General features: G+C 39.6%; 2 protein-coding genes and 1 non-coding gene across 5 annotated transcripts; 1 reads left to right on the top strand and 2 right to left on the bottom strand.

The window, feature by feature from the left end:
• Nucleotides 1–8,159: 8,159 nt before the first annotated feature.
• Nucleotides 8,160–9,568, bottom strand: LOC114571828 (otoraplin). Of its 3 annotated transcripts, none has more exons than XM_028603026.1 (4): nt 9,229–9,568; nt 8,937–9,076; nt 8,581–8,673; nt 8,160–8,428 (listed from the first exon to the last, which is right to left on the bottom strand). In XM_028603026.1, the coding sequence occupies exons 1-4, from the start codon at nt 9,341–9,343 to the stop codon at nt 8,405–8,407; spliced, it is 372 nt and encodes a 123-aa protein (XP_028458827.1). In that variant the 5' UTR covers nt 9,344–9,568; the 3' UTR covers nt 8,160–8,404. The 3 variants fall into 3 exon arrangements, with proteins under 3 accessions (XP_028458827.1, XP_028458828.1, XP_028458826.1); XM_028603027.1 differs by having other exon boundaries at nt 8,614–8,673; nt 9,229–9,566; XM_028603025.1 differs by having other exon boundaries at nt 8,563–8,673; nt 9,229–9,560.
• A 1,196-nt stretch (nt 9,569–10,764) lies between these two features.
• Nucleotides 10,765–18,796, top strand: gtpbp2a (GTP binding protein 2a). Its single transcript, XM_028603023.1, has 12 exons — nt 10,765–11,198; nt 12,353–12,379; nt 12,798–12,982; nt 13,128–13,236; nt 13,329–13,526; nt 13,876–14,050; nt 16,251–16,470; nt 16,638–16,773; nt 16,907–16,965; nt 17,069–17,240; nt 17,488–17,652; nt 17,831–18,796. The coding sequence occupies exons 1-12, from the start codon at nt 10,998–11,000 to the stop codon at nt 18,011–18,013; spliced, it is 1,830 nt and encodes a 609-aa protein (XP_028458824.1). The 5' UTR covers nt 10,765–10,997; the 3' UTR covers nt 18,014–18,796.
• On the bottom strand, nt 14,951–15,033 carry trnal-cag (transfer RNA leucine (anticodon CAG)). Its single transcript has one exon. It is a non-coding gene; the product is annotated as a tRNA-Leu (tRNA).
• Nucleotides 18,797–20,002: the final 1,206 nt, after the last annotated feature.

Genomic DNA, 20,002 nt, shown 5'->3' with positions numbered 1-20,002 from the left:
TTCCAGGAAGGAATGAATGAAAGAAAGAGGAGATTTTCTGGGGAAAAGCGTGAAAAGCTGTTAACTAATTTCCAGGAATCTAGACAAAAAATCATTAACACAACCACTTGACATTTAAGCATCAGTTACTCAGAACAAAGGTTACAATGGGTGCAGAGAAATGCTGTGTAAAAAAACAATCTATTGTATGTATGCGTGATGCGTGTGAATGAGCATGTTTTTTCATGCATCTCAGCTGAGAAGGCTCTTTCCGATTATGTCCTTTGTGTGTGAACGGTGCACACTAAATCTGTGGCGGTGACTCTCACGGAAACATGAGTTTGACACCTTTCATCTGACTCTTAACACAGATGTGAGAACCTGCATCGTATGATCCAGCCTGGGATTAGTGATGGCCACAGTCTCCTTATGGCTCAGTAGCTGCACCAAGTTGACAGCAGCTAAGCGATAAGCCTGCCATTCTGCCTACTGACTGTGAAGTCAGAGCTGCTAATTAGCAGTTCTGTCCTAGCCTGATTCAATTATTGAGTGTAGCCTCATTTATTTAATTGTGTAAAGGTAATTCATTTGCATATACTTTCATTTTTTTCACTTCCCAAGTTTAATAACCATAGCCACTTTATTTTAGATATGATTAAAAGCGGTTCACTTCATTATAACCAGTCAACTGTGCAGTGAATGATGTGCAATACTTCCTTCAACACCTTCACAGATCCATCGTGCCATTGTAAAAATAGGCTTCGAGCAAAGTGTGTAAATAAACCCTGCGCTGGCAGCTCCAGGAGGGTCAATAAAACTACTAGCTAAAATGCATTTAGAGATCCTCAATGAGCATCTCATTGTTCATTCTACCCCTGCGATTTGTGAGGATACCCCAACCAATCAATACAAGGACCATTAGGCTTAACAAACCTGATTCGTCTATAAACTACCCACAGGCTCTGTAAAGCAACAACATGCACTCCAGGACAGCCTGCCTACCTGTAATGGCTCAGAGGCAGGGGATTTGTACAAAGCAGGATGTTGTTTTATTCTGACACACTGTATTCTGACACGCATTTGTCATTCTCACATGTACATATGTACACGTGGTGACGCACATAACCCCCCCAACTACAGGCAGTAATACTTCTAATGTGCTATGTGCATGCATGTGCTCTGTTTATACCGCACTGTTTGCTGATTTTGACATTTAGCAAACAGAGTAATACAGCAGATGAGAATGTTTATTATATATATATATATAAGTATTATTAAAGCAGTTTTTGTTTTTGTTTTTTTATTACTGACAGTCATGTCACTCTGGCAACAAGCTTTCGGTGGCTGCAAGAGTAAGATATGGAACTTGAAAGAAACAGGACGTAAACTAACAGACGAACCATAGCCTGCTGATACAGCACACCAACATTCAACATTCAAAATACTGCTATGCTTAAAAAACCTACAAAGAAATAATAATTCAGTGATCAAAAGTCACTACTCCTACTGACAGGAGAGCTATACAGCTTGGAAGAACAGGTGTGTAAGTCTTTATGTTTAATATGACATTCTCAAACACTAGTAATAAAATATGTATTAAATTGTGAGTTATTATCATACAATGGTGTGTTAACAACCATTATCTAAAAGTAATGAGCCATTTAAGGCCATTCTTCCCACTTGTTGTGCATAACAATAAATGCCCATTTACTATTAAATTGTATTGCTTGATTAAAATTATAATGCCTAGTTACTTAATTAAACAACATTGCTGTATGCTACCTCTTAAATACTACAGAAAGATATTACAATTATGTAAGAAAATAGACAGTTTTGAAACATCAGGAAAAGCATAGAATTGAAGCACAACAGAGCAAATGTTCCTCTTTAAACTCCACACAGGAACAATTTACTGTGTTCACCCACATACGTATATGAAGCAGAAACACACTGAGAAATCCTGCAACACACTATGTTGTTTCACCACTTAATTGCCTTACTTAGCCTCACTGCTTTTGTAATGGGTAATTGGTTGTCATGACAAACACCCAGTCTATTCATAGCTCAGAGGCTTTTGCAAAACTGCTCTGAAAAAAAAACCCATTTGAAGACAGGACTTGAAAGATTTCTGATGCAAGTTTTTTGCAACTCCAAAAGCTAGGAATAAAGGGAATGATAGCCGGTTATTTCTCTTCTACCCAAATAATCTGTCAGCCTGATGCAGGGAGACTCCTCAGGACAAATGGACAGATTTTGGTTACATACAAGAAAACAATTATTCAGTATGACTAAGAGCCCTAATAACATGTTGTCATATTGAGAGAGGTCTGCTAAGAGAAGCTAAAGAGATTTCCGGGTGTTTGTGAAAAAGAAAAGACACACAGTAAATCATTTTCATTACTGTCAAGCTGATATAATGCAAACACACTGAAAAGCATGCCTCTACTGGGGATTTAAAGAAAGTGTTTTTCTTTGCGAGGTGTAGACAAAGTGTAGTCATGACATGTAAGCATCAAACACAGCATTCTCCAATACCCCCCGAGCCATGTGTTACCTAAACACATGCAGTATTTATGCTACAGGGAAGAATGTGAGGTATCTGTGATGTTCAAGTCACAATCATTCAACTGAAGGAATGAAGAGAGGATGTCTTTTGTTGGCAGCCCTCAGGCGGCCTCATTGATTTCTCAACAAGGTTAGTGGATATGTTCATATTTTCAAAGCTTTGTGAGACCCAGACAGGACAATGCGTTCATACTGCATAAATCAAGAGACTCTAATACCTCTCAGTCTGTTAGAGTAGGATTTTATCGGTTAAATGATATAGATAGGGTGATATACAGATTTTCATAATTCTGGAACTAGACTGTTTGTTAGCTGGTAGTAAAACTGGTAGTATCCAGTGTACTGATAAAAAGTGTTCTAAGTGCATTATTTACAGTATTATTACAAGTTCGCTAAAGCAGCAGTAGTTCCTTTTTGGCTGCTTGAGGGTAACAGAACAAGCTTTAAACATTAGCACATTAGCACCTCTTATAGGCCATGGTTGTTGAGGTGAGCATGTTAGCAAACAGTTGTCTATTTACGCATCCAACAGACAAACATTCATCCATCATAGGGCTGACACATGGAGACATACAACCATTCACACTGACATTTACACCAGCAAGCAATTTAGAGAATCGCCAATTAAGTTAACCTGCATGTCTTTGGACTGCATGAGGAAACCAGAGCACCCGGAGGAAAGTCACACAGGCATGGGGAGAACATGCAAACAGACGGCAGATTTGAACCCAGAACCTTTTTGCTGTGAGGCTAAACACTGCACTACCATGTTGCATGTTAGCATTTATTTGGAGTAATGTCTCTGGCCACCTGATAAATATAAGTCCAATTAACTCAGGCCTGACAATTTTATGTGTGCTTGAAATGGCAACATTTTGAGCCTATACTGACATGTGTACATTATGCTTCACTTCATTGTCTTAGAAATCTAAGTCTGATAAAATGGCATGTAACAAATTCCTGTAGATTTAATTATCTTATGGGGAATTAGTCATGCATTATCCACATTTGCTTAAATTCAAATCTAGACATTTGATCATACATGATCGTACCTTTTTGCAAGGATACCATTTGGCTAACAACACGGTGGCCAGTGAAATGTTTGTTTCATGCAAACGCATTGCAAAGAAGCTAATTAGTAGTTGGAAGGAGTCTGACTGACAAAATAAACCTCAACATACTAATGATTGGTTGATTTCTTTCCACGCAGAGATGACATACACTGTCATTTTATTATTACAGCTAGCCTCAGTACAATAGTCTCAGAATGAGGTCTCTTGATTTGCATTTGTTGAAAATTACAGGCTAATGGCTGCGCCTAATTTCGTCACAGCCGTCATTTTCTTTCAGCTTTATGACCTTTTAACCTACAATAACTTTATTAGCCAATTAGAGATGCTTCACTACTTTACACAAAGCATCTCTTTGATCATGATTGAAGGTCCTCTTACACACACCCCCCCACACGCCCCCAAACACCTACACCCTTTGTCACCCACACACACACACACACACACACACACACACAAACACACACACACACACACACAGTAGCCTTTCCCTAAATCTTCTGGTAACCACGGTGACGGGCAAAACAGAGGGGAAAAAAGAATGGAAGGAAGTGGATTTCCTTGAATGGGGAAGGTGAGGAGAGGGTTGTCTTGAGGTTTATTCAGGTGTGATGGAAATGTAGGCAACTGTAGCGATGAGGAGGAAAAATGGAACAACATGAAAATCCTCAATACTTCACCCCCTTCACATTCTGGAAAGACGTACCTAACTCTTTCAGACGGTTTTCCTCTTCCATCCCCACACACACACACTCTTTAGGAGACACTCTGAAAAGTGTGTTGATCCTTTTATTCTGAGATACAGGTTCAGAAGTAATGGATACAATGGAGTCCTGAGTTGTTTGAAGGGTTGAACACACAATAAATGAAATTGTGGTTTCTTTGTGTGGTTGTGGAGGTTGTGTCAGAGAAAATGGGTGGAATTACACTAGCTTGTGCAATTATATGAGACAGAGACATAACACAGACAGAGACAGAAAGAGAACAAGAGCGTAAGATAGATAAATAGTGAAACAAAAAGAATATCCTTGGACCTGCACTTTCTTCCTAGACAAATATCTTAGCACTACGCATGACGCGGACAGTTGGTGCTCACACATTCTTGACACAAACCTGCAGTGACAAATACATTTTCAAATGTAAAGGATATTAATCAAGTGAGAAGGACGCCGCTGATCCTCAGGCTTTCACAGTGATTGATTCATGCTGACTGATTGATGGATTTAGTTTAAACAAGCAGTGAGCTGGCATTTTCTGACACCCTTGAAGAAAATCTGCACCGACAAACCCTATCGTTCAAGCACCTCGAAGGCACTACTGATTACGTCAGTCACAACAGACAAACGTGTGCATGCTTTTTCCTCTAGTCATGCATGACATAAAGTCGGCCATCACTCCAGAGGATAATAAATTAAGTTTTCTGTCTGTCATTGTCCTGTGTAAATACCTTCTCTCATGGGGACAAAGTCCCTTGTTGTTTGGAAAGAAAAGTAGCTGTTTTATGAAAAGCATTCACCCACAGTCATACCACGTCTGGGGACCATTATGTTTGCGCTTGAAATGTTCTTCTAACCTCAATCTCAATCTTTTTTCATTCCCACATGAATTCTGTTCAATCTAAGGTTATGTATTTTTTTCAGAGTTAGGCAAGACTCGCTTATTCTTCCAGTACACTGCTCTGGACTGTTTTGTTTATCCAGGAACTTCTCTCACACAAATGTTTGTAAAATTATCTTTTGCTGCTGATGTTTCTCTCCCCTTTTATATTTGCTTCATCTTTGTAAAATAATCCACCACAGTTGATGGAATCAAGAAGTAGGCTCGTTAGACTACATTTTGTTTCACACTATTCGTTGCATCACGCAAACATGCCAGACGTGAGATTTTGGGATGTTAAAAATGACTCATGTTTCCCCAGTCTAAAATGTCACACTCAGATGCTAACTAGACCTAAAGCTGTTGATATCTCAGCTTTACAGGGTGCTGTGTTGCTGGGTGTAGAGGTGTGAGTGTGACACAAGATGGAATGAAAAAAAAAAACACATCTACTGTGGCCTGCGTTTTGCCAGCTGCGCCTTTAAGCTCACACACACAAACACAGACACACACACATACACACACACACACACACACACACACACACACACACACATGCACACACGTCAATCTCTTCTGTCACGGTATCCCTGCCTGTCACCATGGTAACACCCTAAAACTACAGCTGTCTGATGGAGGATTGACTTTAGACAGGGTCTGTTAGAGCAGGGAGAAGAGAAGACTGAAATATTTCCTGACGCATTTCTGGAAGTCATTTCAGTTCCGAGAAATTGCATCTGTCTCAAGGTGATATTGGAATGAAATTGGCGTCATTACAAAATATGTACAAAGGAACTGGATGTTGAATTAAATGGTTATTACTAACCCATGCCCCACAGCTCAGTATTTTTTGCAGTTGCATATGTGTGTAGTATAATCCTGAAAAATACACAAATCACAGCAAGTTACTCCCTCAGATATGTCCCAGGTATGTTTTTGCTGAGTGGGGACAGGAGATTGATGGTAATGTGTGACAGCCCTTTCCTAAAATTGTAAGCCTATCTAGGAATGCCTCAGGTATGACAGAAATAAACTAATAGAAATTACCTGTTTGTAGTGGCCAACAAAAGTCATGTAAGAGATTTCCCGAGGTGGCAGAGAATCAAACTGGCAGCTCTCTTTCTTTATCAAAATAAAACATCTTTGGATCTAATTTTGTAAATAGAGAACGTTTGATTGAGATGTTACATTCATCATTGTATCTGGGTGGGTGCTGTGACGCATACAGAAGTGATACTGGTGATACAAAACCAATCAAAAAGAGATTTAAATCATCCTTTGGAAAGAGTCTTATCTGTGACAATATGTCAGGCTAACAAGAAGTTCTCTGGAAGCTATGTGTGTGACAGATAGTAAGACTGGCAGACAGACTTAGATTTAGACAAGATTTGCAGGGATGGTATGTAAAATAATGCAATAACACTTGCGTAATTAATGTAATGTAACACCCAATGGAAAAGGACTTTACCATGGAGTAACTTCCTCACAATTAAAAGCAAAGCAATTAAGGTCAGATTACTCTAAGTGGCAGTTAGCTGCCTTTGTGAGCGTTTAAGGTCTGGCATGGGGCACTTTGATATAGTTCATAGCAACATGAGACATCTAACGGAGGTTTTAGCAAAACTGCAGGTGCATCGGTCTTAAAAAACTGCTAAATTGCTGCTGTGTGGTCAAACACAGAATACATCAACATGGAACCACCAATGAGGATGAACATACAGCATATACTGTAGGGTGTTGATGAAAGGTAACTGCTAATTGTCATGCAACCTAATATGATCCCCCTTTATAACAGTATTTGCACAGTAATGATGGTGATGCTGGTGGTTTTAATACTTCAATTTGAATATTGTATCTTAGCTGAGCCTCTCTTAGCTTATGTTGTATCTTGTCTTAAAGTGTATGTGTGTAAAGTGTACGTACATGTATGTTATTTTGTGTCGCCCATGCATTAAAACCTCCCTATTTCTCTGGTAATGAGATAAATTCAACTAATGAATTGCCATCTCATTACCATAAATAAATAAACTAAACACTATACAAGCTGTTTGTTATATAGATTGCTGTCATTTTAGTTTGATACATGTGATAGAAGGGATTGTCATTCCTATAAACAGGAAAAGAAAGGGAGAGAGAGCAAACCAATAACTGAATCTGGTTTAAAAAAAGGACTGTTGCACACATAAAATAACCAGTACCTTAAAAAAAGGCATTTTCATTTGCAGCCTTATCACTTTTAACTTCACATCCCAGATAAAATGCTCATATGAAAAGAATAACTCCATGTCCTTTGCCTCTTGGCTTTGTTATTTCCTTGTTTCACCAGTGCTGCTGCAATCATTAAACTAAGTTACCTAATTTGTCTCATAAATCTCTCATTCATCATTTGGCTTAGATCCATCTCATTGATTCTACACCCTACACCAACATTCAGCATCTCACTTGTACTAATGCTCCTTGTTCATCAAAGTTAGTTTTGAATGGTTTGTACGGTACAATTAGTTGTTGTTTTTGGATGAGTGTGTAAGAGAGGGGATTGAGATTTGCTTAAGAAAATAGCTAATACAACTAATTGGGTATAGTAGACAATGAATAGATTTCATGAGCAAATATGCCTTTGTGCAATTATTTCTCTATACATTTCTTTTTAAAAAAAGAAGGAAAGCAGCAAACTTCTTTCCCTGCTGGTTTAGAATGAATCATAATGTGCTGCGTACAATGCAGGTAGTTTTCTGAGAAAGCTTGACACTGCAATAAAAAGGCTACATAAGGCATCATAAATTGAATTTCATAATAACTAGAGAATATATCTTCACAGCAATTCAAAGTAAGTTACTAGATGTGTCAGCAGAAATGTACAATAACATTGCAGTTACCCACCCTAAAAAGTCAAAGTAGCAATCTGGAGAAAAAGAAAAATCTTATATTTTCAAATAATCAACATTTTGTATTGACATGAAAAAGGTTTATTGAGCAAAGTGTCTTGTTGAGACAAAGCAAAACAGATAGGTGTCAGACTGTGGGCTTATGGAGGGCTGAGAGTGTCCAGGTTTGTGTTCCAGTTGGAGTCAACAACACAAGATGTAATAGCATGGTCTGACACACTGGCCCAATAGAGGAACTACTCTCCTTTATAAAAGCCAGAGTTACTAAAAGCAAGACTTGAGAAGAAAGAGGCTTCAGTCTGTCATGTCTTAATCACAGTAGAAGTCCATGTTCTGAAAAAAGGCAAAACAAAATGAATAGTATGAGATTAATGTTGACAACCACATATTACTCCAGAAAATGAATAGAGAATGAAAACAAGTATTCATCTCAGATATTGTCCTATAAAAGAGACATATATGCTCACAGCTGTGGGAATCTTAACTGTGTCTTCTGCAAACTTCTGTGTCTCATTCACCATAGTTGAAGGGAAGTATCCAATAATGCCCATCTGGTCCACATACCGCTCACTGTAAACCTGCCAGTGAAAATAACATGGCCTTTCTAACAATTTAACATGCCCCACATTTAACCTCCCTCACTAAACTTAAAGTCATTTAAATGCTTGTTCATTTTAGCTACAATGAAATTGAATATTTAAACAAATTGTTTTTGCTCTTGTCAAAAAGGCCAGGAAGGTCTTATTTGTTTGTCAGAGCTGCTGCACTTCCTGTCTTGCATTTGTAACTGATTATAAGCAGCACTGCTAATAAATAACATGTAACAAAAATATTCACATACACTTCCAGACCAGAATACTCCGGCGCCCTCCTCTGGTACAAGTTTAGAATACACATAGACCATCTGATCCTTCTTGATGTTGATGAATCTGCAGTCAGGAGCTATGAAGTCATCCAAGGCTGTGGCCATGGAGAGAACATCTAATAAAGCACATAAAACAAAAAAGAAAGGATGGAAAAAAACAATTGTTTTTAAAGTTATCAAGTAGATGCATTTTATTACATCATTTTTAATACTGAACAGTTTTCAAGATACACACTGCGTCATGCTTCTCTTTAATGCTCAGACTTACGTGAGCATTCTGCATCTCCACAAATCTTGTTGTCTGCTAGTTTATCCATATAGACGGCCCTCGCAGTCTGGTGCAGAAGTCCCACAAAGAGCAGAATTACCAGTGCACAGCTCATGCTGACCGAAAGAGCAGAACCAAGAGAGTGTTGTGTGTGAGCGTGGATAGGAATGTGGATATTTGCAGGAACTTAAGGCTGTAAAAATCCCATAACAGTTCTCTCAGCCAGGACTGAATGGGCTGAGCTCCTACATCAGGGGTTGCCTGACCAATCAGTGTAGACCTTCAGAAATGCCACACTATGGAAGTATTCATTTCCGACAGGGGAGTTGGCTGATTTTTCTCAAATTTCAGTCTCTTAGCAGGAACAAGCAGTCGCAGTTTGTCCTGAGTTCTGTAAAAAAAAAAAAAAAAAAAGTCTGTGTATGGAAATAAAGCATGTTGTTCTTTCAACAGGTTTTATAGAAGTGCCATATTTTTGGACAGACTAAAATGTCCTATGCGATAAGCAGTATAATAACTGTTAAGGTATTTTATGTTACTAGAAGTAAAATCTAAAGATAATCTTGAGTAAAAGCGCAAGTGCAACTAATATCCAGACTAGTCATTTGTAAAACAAATGTGTTAAACAAATTTAACCAAACCCAGTAGGCTATAAATAACATTTACAAAAGTCTACACTGTCAGGAAGTGATTGAACAAACTAATGGAGTAATGAAGACCCACTTTCAAATGATGTGTTGAAGATTTTGGCCAACAGATGTGTTAGTCATTCTTAATGTTGGACCAATGTAGTCAGATTTTCAACCAAACACCCGGCACTCTTGTCCCCAGCTGCACCACACAAGAGTCTATCTCTCGGTTTGTTTTTTGCCAGGTGAAACAATACCAGTCTCGCAAAACCAATTTCATGGGGTCAATACTCTATTGTGCTATAATGCTGTATGATAGACAAGATAATTGTTAAGCAGTAGGCCTAGGCTATAACATTGGTGGATACGCCTACCAATACTTTATGTTGAGGAAGGCCTGCAGCCTTTAAAGGGTGCGTAACAGAAAGTGAAAGAAGTTCCACCAACTCAAACTGATCACACTGTAAATATGCCTTTGTTGAGGAAATAATGGAGCAAAACCTTTATGATAATAGTTTTTTATACGTTTTGTATTATTTTGTCGTTTTCTGAGTTGAGTTTTAAGCCTGAATATAATTTTATCTTTACACAAAATCACCGAATATGAATTTAACTGAATCAGTAAAGCCTCTAAATGCTATGTTAAGTTTATTACACACGTCTCGATCTTGGCATCATCTTTTTAAGCAACCTGTCAAAGTCTTTGTAAACAGTTATCTTTTTTTCGTCTGATGCAAAGCTCTGTAAAACGGTGTTAATCTGGAGTATACGCTGTTAGAACCTAGGTAGTTATGCGGGCGGGGTTTAAACCTACATGCAATCTGATGTAAATCAGAAAACAAATAGAACCGCTCACTCGCGCTCTCCAGTTGTACAAATCAGGCACATCCCTTGACATTTAGTACTGTGACGTAGGCACTGAACTCAAATCGACGTCGGACGGTGCTGTTATTGTTCGGTTTGAAGAGTTTGGGGTGGTCGGTGCTTTGTTTTTATTTGGGGGGCTTTAAGCTACCACTAGCAGGTTAATTCCACTCAAATAACATCACCTGCTTGCCTGGGCTGAGGTTTATTTTAATAATAAAGCATCATTTTATCCAGGTAGTGGTAAGCTAACAAGTTATTTCACCAAAGTAGCTGATGGATGCGCGGGTTTCGGAGTTATTTGGCTCAGGAAATGGACACTGCTCTGGATCTCAAGGTGTTGCGTCCAATGTCAATCCGGGAAATGGCTACGGGGTAGTCCCCAAAAAGGCTTGTGTAAAGAACAACAAGAAACCCAAGACTCGATTCGCTCGAAACTTCAAACCCAGCAATAACACCCCGTATCTACCTCCAGAGGTAAGGCTGAAATTATTATTATATACTGTCTATGGAAATTACGCGCACAACTAACGTTACAGCTAGCGTAGTCAAGCTAATATGATTTACGACCCATAACATAGTCTGCTAAAAAACAGTGTGAACTGAAATGGGAGTTTATGTGCATGTTAAACACTAATAATGTATTAGTGAATTGCATTCCCTGTCGTCGGGTTAACTGACGTTATGCCCTGACTTGCCTTTGAACCGGTGTTATGTGGAAGACCGTTCCCCTGTCGATATGTGCTTCCAGTGACACGTAGCTAGCTAGTTCGTAACCTAAAAGAACATGAATGAGATAGGTTTATTCGGCTAACATTAGCATCTTACAATATGTCATTCACTGTAGTAAGCCAAATATGTGTTTATTATAAGCCACTTGCTATAACGTTATTGGGCTAGTAGCTAAGTTATTTTCCTTGCTAGCAGAGGAGGAACAGCTGTGTTTGTAAATATCTTACGGGGGGGGCGGGTGGGTACTCGGTCGACCTTTATCTAGCTAATGTTACTATTACCGTCCCTGACATTCAATCAGCCCAGGACTGTGTTACTACACAGTAACGAAATATTACCGTGATCACTTGTTTATAACGTTATTCACATAACGTTGAACTTAAACTCACTTTTACGTGACCATTAACGTGAAAGAATTGCGTTGACCTCAAGCTACCTGAAGTATAACATATAACATTAGCCCAAAAAACATGTTAGGTTTAGGATAATAATGAGTAGTAATTAATAATAAAGAGATAAGCAGCAGTATCCTCATAGCACTAAGGTCATAAACTCCTAATGTTTACTGGACAAGTCTCAACATATTCCGAGGCTCAGTTGTTGTTTCAGCTGATCTCCAGCATGTAACGTTAACCATCTCCACTGTCCTGCAGTGTTAGTATATATTTGGGATGCTTATCCTACTTGTAGCTGTGTATTAAGGCTAGCTAAGCAGCTAGTCAGTTTGTAAAGCTCTCTGTGACAACCTATTCACAAAAGTGCACTCATTCAGTCAGATTGCTTTTCTTTGTGTCTTTTAACAAATCAATAGCCTGTTGTCTCACTTCTATACAGTCTGACAGCTGTTGTTCCTTTTCTGTTTCTGTCTGTCTCTCTTTGTTTTTCTACCCATCTCTTAGGCTGAAGAGGGAAATATAGAGTACAAGGTAAGCAAATAAGCTGTCATGCAAGAACAATACTGTGTTCAAAAGATATTATGGCATCCTTTAAAGTGAGCTACTTGCGTCATATTACACTATAAGGCAAGAATCATCATTAGAATAAGCTGTCGGTAATATGTAGGTAAGATGTCAGGATGAATTCAGTCTTACATGATCTACCATGGAAAACAAATACCACAGTGGATTAGCGAGAGCATTTTTAGTATCTGGAGTCTGGACAGTTGCCTCCCCTGCTTCATCAACGACACTTTATTTCAGATTTGTATAGCCCCAGCCCTCCCATAATCATTTGTCATTCTAGTTATCTGCACTAGACCTAATTAACCGCAGACTAAACCCATTAAACTTTCCACAATCCAGGTTTAAATTCGGCACTGATTTCCATAGTCTTTCCCTTGTCTAGCTAAAGCTGGTGAACCCCACGCAATACCGCTTTGAGCACCTGGCTACACAAATGAAATGGCGACTGCAGGAGGGCAGAGGTGAAGCTGTTTATCAAATAGGTGTTGAGGATAATGGCATGCTGGTGGGACTATCAGAGGAAGATATGAGGACGTCACTAAAGACGCTGCACATGCTGGCAGAGAAGTAAGTCAAGATATCAAATTGTCACTGTTTGACATCAAGTTATACAGTAACCCCCAACCAAAGAAATTGTAAATTAAAATGTGCCATTAAAAAGAAAGCCATTGTCCATAGGCAAGCAAAACAGCAATGTTTCTTTTTCTAACAGAGTTGGAGCCGACATTGCTGTTCTCAGAGAAAGAGAGGTGGACTACGACTCTGATGTGCCACGTAAGATTGCTGAAGTTCTCATTCGCAAGGTGCCAGATGACCAGCAGGTTAGTAGGGCTACTGTGAAGGCATGTTGTTTTTTGGTTGTTGATCTGTTTTGTTTTTTTATCGCCACTTTTTCTTTGTGTTTTTCCTGCAGTTCTTGGACCTGCGAGTAGCTGTACTGGGTAACGTGGACTCGGGCAAGTCCACTATGTTGGGTGTTTTGACACAGGGTGAGCTGGACAATGGACGGGGAAGAGCGAGGCTCAACCTCTTCAGACATCTACATGAGATCCAGACTGGACGCACTTCAAGCATCAGCTTTGAGATCCTTGGCTTCAATAGCAAAGGAGAGGTGGGAAAAGATCCAACGCCAGAGAATACATTTGTTCCCTAGTTATGTACTGCATACATCCTTTGCTATAAATAGCAGCACGAGTTAAATACATTACGTTATGGTTACCCTTATCGAGATGTTCAAATAGATCAGACAAGACCATAGGGTTTTGGTAACAGTGATATAAAGAGGAACAAAAGTTTCATACAATGTAATATTAATGTCATGCGTCTTTGCTTCTACAAGTAATGTTAGTGACTTATATGTAGCCTGACCTATACTTTCATATAAATAACTTAGGAATGTGTCGCTATGTAACTTATGGTAACTAATACCTTTACACAGATATGATTGCTTTTTTTCCTAGGTTGTGAATTACAGCGAGTCTCGGACAGCAGAGGAAATTTGTGAGAGTGCCTCTAAAATGATCACATTCATTGATCTGGCGGGTCACCACAAGTACCTGAAGACCACCATCTTTGGCCTCACCAGCTACTGTCCGGATTTCGCTATGCTGGTCGTCAGCGCAAATACCGGAATTGGTGAGTGTTAATTGATTAGTTTACTAATGATTGTTTTAATTTTTTTTAGCGTCATCATACGTCAGTTAAAATATACTGTAGTGTGTCTGTATGCACTTTATCTTGTCACTTTACTATTCAGATAAGACAAGCTGAAAGTGGATCTGTCACAGGAACACAGGCTGGTAATTGACACTTGCAGGGTCAGTCTGACAGAGAGCCTATGTTTGTGTACACCTGTAGTAGACTTGGCCAGCTGTGACTTTGCAAACATGTGATATCTGAGCTTATGTAACAGACCACCATTCCTACCACAGCCGAATTACCCCTCCTTCTCATCCCTGCCACTAGTCAAATATCTCAAATACCATCCATTCATGTCAGAGTCCTTTAACCCACTGGGGGTAGCTGTGTGCTCCGGCCTCATAGCATTAAGTTAAAAATTTCAACTTTCGACCCCTCCCTTTTTTCACATAGCTGGTTAGACTAGCGTCAAATGAAATCCCACAATGCCCTGCAAAGCGATTCGATCATATCCCTTATAAAATTCATGTGGATTTATTTTGCATTGCGCCACCTTTTAGTGGGTCTCTATTATCACTTTGGCATTGCATTTGAACAACTTATTTTATTGATATATTCTGTATTAGGGCATCATATTCTTTCACCAACCCAGACCTTTTATGATAACAGCAAGTGAGACTGCAGGAAGCTTGTACGATACCGAGGACAGGGGAGGACATACTTTAAAAACCTGAGAAGCTGAAACTGGTGGGATAGGCTAGGCAGTTTTTGGCTTTGCTTGTGAAGACATATTGTTTGTTTACTCTACTGTTTGTTTAATTTTCTTACTGTAATAGTAGAACACCATTTGATTGTGTGTAAGTTTATAAGATTTTGTAAAAAAAAAAAAAAAACAGCTGTCAGAAGTGGGATTCGAACCCACGCCTCCAGGGGAGACTGCGACCTGAACGCAGCGCCTTAGACCGCTCGGCCATCCTGACACTTACATGCCCCTGATAACTCTGCCACATGATTGGGTGGAGGAGGGGCTATTACCGGCACAGTTCTGAGACATTTGTTTCATTCAAAACAAAGTTAACTAACAAATGGTACATTTTCTTAATTTTTTTTTGCGGTTTTTAGTGGTAAACAATAAACATTGAAACAAAAGTGATGTCGCCTACCTGCAATAGTAGAATAACACACAGTAGGCGTTGTTGGCGTTGTGTGGGTGTCTGTTTTAAAATAGGGCATACTTGGGGAAATTGGGTCAAGAATGAGGACTACCTTAGCTAAGCAAAGAAAGGGGACACAGTGTCTTCAACCCAAGAGCAACAGCGTTATTTATGAAACGGGGTAATGGATCTGTGTAATGCATAGGGCTTGTCTTAGGTTGTATCTGACAAGCCAAAAAGCCAAAGGTTGGGTAATCATCTTGTATCGTTCTGTGATGCTTTACCAAATAGCTTGGCACCTGCATGAGGTATGATGGACTTAGATTTTTCCTATGCACCTTTACCTTGCACTGGGGGAAAAGAACACCACTGGCAAAACAACCCGGTGCTCAGCTGATGAGGGCATTTTGATTCTTAGTACCCTTGAACTCCTTTGTGATGTAGGCCAACTTGAGACCTATATCTGAACCGAGACATAATCTGCTATACATACACATACATACCTATATCGCTTTCTCTCACACGTCCGCTTTGTTGACAAAGGAACAGGATCCACCATTACCATTGATTGTTTAATACTCCTGGACTGATATCCCGTCTACTTCCTCCGATGGCATACCAATCCTATGTCATGGTAAATATTACCTGCTCTTATCAGTTTGTGTACACATGCTCTCTTGACCATCAGACTGACATAAAGTGCCAGCAGATAAGCAGTGTTATCTTAGGGCCCAACGGTCCTTTGTCTTTATCTTGGCTCCCCATTAGCTGTTAACAATATAGCAGCTACTCTTCCTGGGGTCCACATAATTTCCCCTAACCCATTTGCATAGGACACTGGATCCCTTCCTGATTATTTAATGCTAATTGATCCCTGAAAGAACATAATGCGCAATACCTAAAATTAACTTTGTGTTTGTGCACTTGTGTGTAAGCACGTTTGATGATGTGAAGTGGCGCAGAGCGAGGTGCACCTCAATGAGTAGATTCAACATCGGGAAACCCTCTGACTAGACCTACTTCCTCTCCTTCGTCTATTCCAGCTGGAACGACACGGGAGCATCTTGGACTTGCCATGGCCCTGAAGGTGCCCATCTTCATCGTCATCAGTAAGGTGGACCTCTGTACGCGGGCCACAGTGGAGCGCACTGTGCGGCAGCTGGAGCGTGTCCTGAAGCAGCCGGGCTGTAACAAGGTGCCCATGGTTGTAAGCAATACAGACGATGCTGTCACAGCAGCACAGCAGTTCGCCCAATCACCCAAGTATGAAACTACATATACTACATAATTGAATGTGTACATGAACCGTTTCATGTTTTGTAGTGATGTGTGGGCTCCCTCTATAACTTAAAACCTTATAAGAATATAACGTAGGGACTAGCCAGTGATGTTTGTGTGTCCTGATCACATGCTTGTGCTCTCCCTGGCAGCATCACACCCATCTTCACCGTGTCCAGTGTGTCTGGAGAGAGTCTAGACTTGCTCAAGGTCTTCTTCAACACCATCCCTCCTCTCAGCAACAGTAAGGAGCAGGAGGAGCTTATGCAACAGCTAACTGAGTTTCAGGTATGTCTGAGATTAAGTTTATGAATAAATGCAAGTGATAAGCTGGCACAGAAACACTCTTTTAGATGCAGTGTAAATACATATTACATACACATGATTTTGATGTGATTGACATTTATGTGCATCATTACAGGTGGATGAGATCTACACAGTGCCAGAGGTGGGGACTGTGGTGGGAGGTACTCTGTACAGGTCAGTGTGTTGGAATGCTTACTTCATGTTCATCTATTCAACTTGCATTTTATTTTGTTTAGCGTGGACTCTCGCTGACCCACTGTTTTCTTTGAATGTGCAGTGGTATTTGCCGTGAGGGAGATCATCTTGTAGTAGGGCCCACAGACTCAGGCCAATTCCACAAGTTGACCATTGGGAGCATCCAAAGAAACCGCTCAGCATGCAGGGTACTCAAGGCCGGTCAGGCTGCCACACTCGCCCTGGGCAACTTCGACCGCTCACTACTACGCAAGGTCAGACACTTAATGTTTGTGCCAAATTCTTTCTTTCTCCCTACATTGTTTGCCCGTATCAGTATTTAGAGGAGTAGGAGGATTTCGAAGAGTGTGTTTTCCTTGTATTTTCATGTAAATAAATGTCTCATTTGGTACTTCATCACTGATTCATATGGGGGAAAAAATGAAAATATTACATGTTATCCTGTTAGACACTGAATTCTAAGCTATGTGTGTACAATGTCCATGTGTTTTTCACTTACAGGGCATGGTGATGGTGAGTCTGGAGATGGATCCTACCATCTGCTGGATGTTTGAGGCTGAGATTGTGCTGCTCTTCCATGCCAAGACCTTTCACAAGGGCTTCCAGGTTACTGTGCACATTGGCAATGTGAGACAGACCGCCACTGTGGAAGCTGTATATGGCAAGGTTAGTTCATCCACCAAGCTGCAACTGTTCCTGTCTGAAAGTTGTCCTTTACTTCTAAAACCTGGGCTTGTTATATATCCCAATGTGTTAAATCAAGCAGATTATGTCTGACATTTGGTTTATTCTTAATGCTGTCTCTCTTTTCTTTCTATTCTTATGATACATCCCCATACCATAGGAGGAGCTGAGGACAGGGGAGAAAGCAGTGGTTCTCTTCAAGTTCATCAAGCACCCAGAATACCTAAAGGTGGGAGCTAAAGTTCTCTTCAGAGAGGGCGTGACTAAAGGGATCGGTCATGTCACCAAATTGCAGCCCATTGCCCAGTACCGGCCATCCCAAAGTGAGGATGACGAAGCCTAAGTTTCTCAGAGAAAACAGAAAAAACCGTCCCACCCAAAAACGAGGTGCTTTATATAAACATCCTCCAGCTTTCTCCAAAGGCCACTCTATCCTGTTCATTATCTCTCTTGTTTTATCACCCTTTTCCAAAGCCTTTGTTTCACCATCCTCTTAATTTTTCTCCTTCATCTTTTTAAATAACTCCTGATTTATATTAGTTTGCTTTCTGGTGTCGAGGTTAAAAGAGTGTTGCTTTTCACGGCACTGTTAAGAGGAAACCCCACCCTTACTAAGCAACATCTACCAAATTGATATTGACTGTCAAGAACAACACAATATTGCAAAGGGCAACTAGAAAATGGCTTACACACATCTACATTGAAGTGCTGCTTCCACAGTTTACACCTAGATGCACTCCTAAAACACTTACACACTGAAACATAAATGCCAGTGTGGATATACCTTTGGGAGATAATCGTTTACAAACAGTTGCTTGGACATTAAGGTGTAACCTGTATCACCAATGTCATTGTTGTCATCACCCAACAGAAGCTTGTCTGTGTGACCAGCATAGTGCCTGACAAGGACAAGCCTCACTCTATTCAAATACTCCTAAATCATACCCTTTTCTTAGTAACCGCTAATTCATTATGTAAGATAATAGTAAAAGCATTAAAATGCTTTTGTGGTTCTCCGACACAGCTTGTCAGTTGTATATAAGCTAAACCACCTTTATTTCAAGCTATAATGTTGCTGACAATAGCACTTAATGAAGTTAAAGGAGAGCATTGCGAGGTAAGCAAAGTTAGAACTTGACCAGCATGTCAGCATGCCAAGATAACTCACATTGGCATCACCTTGTAGGTTTTGTTATGTCACATATGTCTGTGAGAATTATGTTTTTTTACTCACAAATAATGCCTCACAAGATGGTAATTATCTTGCTGCCTGTCTTTCAAGTGCTTCAGTTACTCAGGTCTGTTTAGATATATCCTATTAGACAGCATTCCACTCTCACACAACTACTGTAGTGGAGCTTTTTGTTGTTGACTTGGGGCGGGGGGGTTCCTCCCAGAGATGTTTGGTTATGGATCATCTAGTTTGTAAAGCTACCCACTGATGCAGCTTTATTTTAAAGCAATTGTTTTAGGTTCTTGATGCCGTCTCTTCATTGAAGTTACTGATGTCACTAACTTTGAGTTAGTTTTTTTAACACAGTGCCTAATGGAACTACTGTTTGAGTAGTCTACCATTACACCCCAAAGTTTTACAACAAAAAACAAAAAAGTCAAATAAAGTTGGTGCTACTCGTTAAAACAGCTTTTGATATTTAGAAGACAACTTTTGAAAATGAATGTTAATTGCTACTGTGTTCAAGGCTGCTGTTGGCCTTATCATTTCTTATAGCATGTTGACGTGACTTATACACAGATTTGTTGTCAACTGAAAGAGGACAACTGAAATGTGTCCTGTTTTGTTGCACGCATTTCAACCAAAATATTTTATAGCCTTCATAAAGAGTATGAGGTGTTGGTTTGTTTTAATGCAGGTATTTTATATATTTCTAGTAGTTCCAGATTTTACAATTTATTCAAACATGTTTTTCACTGTTTTCGCAGTCTTCTTAATGACACATACACATCTTCACTTTTTTGAAATCACGTTTAAGATCTTTTCCTTTTAATTAAAAGTATATTTGGATCATTATTTGGGTGAAATGCAATACTTATGTACAGATCAAATTTGTGTATCATGATGTACATGAATAAAAGTTTTATTGTCTCTTTAGCAGGTGATTAATGGTGTTGTCTTTTAACTAAAACAAAATTGATCAATGTTTTCAACCATTTCACTCAGTGTTTTTTCTACTGGCTCACGTCACAAAGCCATGACTCACACTACATGAAATTGAGTTTTAAAAGAAGTCATTATTTAATTTTCCTGGTACTGTTCCTACTAATCTGTTCCCCAGCTGATGCAAGACAACGGTATTCAGCTATCTTTTAAAGC

This window comes from Perca flavescens, chromosome 17 (genome assembly GCF_004354835.1).
Source record: "Perca flavescens isolate YP-PL-M2 chromosome 17, PFLA_1.0, whole genome shotgun sequence".
NCBI classification, from domain to species: Eukaryota; Metazoa; Chordata; class Actinopteri; order Perciformes; family Percidae; genus Perca; species Perca flavescens.
Note: the sequence above shows the minus strand (reverse complement) of the source record. Positions and strands in the feature narration are given on the sequence as shown.

Coding starts and splice junctions, on each gene's coding strand:
- gtpbp2a (XM_028603023.1), top strand. CDS start 10,998: ATGGATGCGCGGGTTTCGGAGTTATTTGGCTCAGGAAATGGACACTGC. Junction 12,380..12,797: donor AGGGAAATATAGAGTACAAG/GTAAGCAAATAA, acceptor TCCCTTGTCTAG/CTAAAGCTGGTGAACCCCAC. Junction 17,241..17,487: donor ACCGCTCACTACTACGCAAG/GTCAGACACTTA, acceptor TTTCACTTACAG/GGCATGGTGATGGTGAGTCT.
- LOC114571828 (XM_028603025.1), bottom strand. CDS start 9,343: ATGAGCTGTGCACTGGTAATTCTGCTCTTTGTGGGACTTCTGCACCAG. Junction 8,674..8,936: donor GAGTATTCTGGTCTGGAAGT/GTATGTGAATAT, acceptor TTTCACTGGCAG/GTTTACAGTGAGCGGTATGT. Junction 8,429..8,562: donor CAGTTAAGATTCCCACAGCT/GTGAGCATATAT, acceptor GCCTTTTTTCAG/AACATGGACTTCTACTGTGA.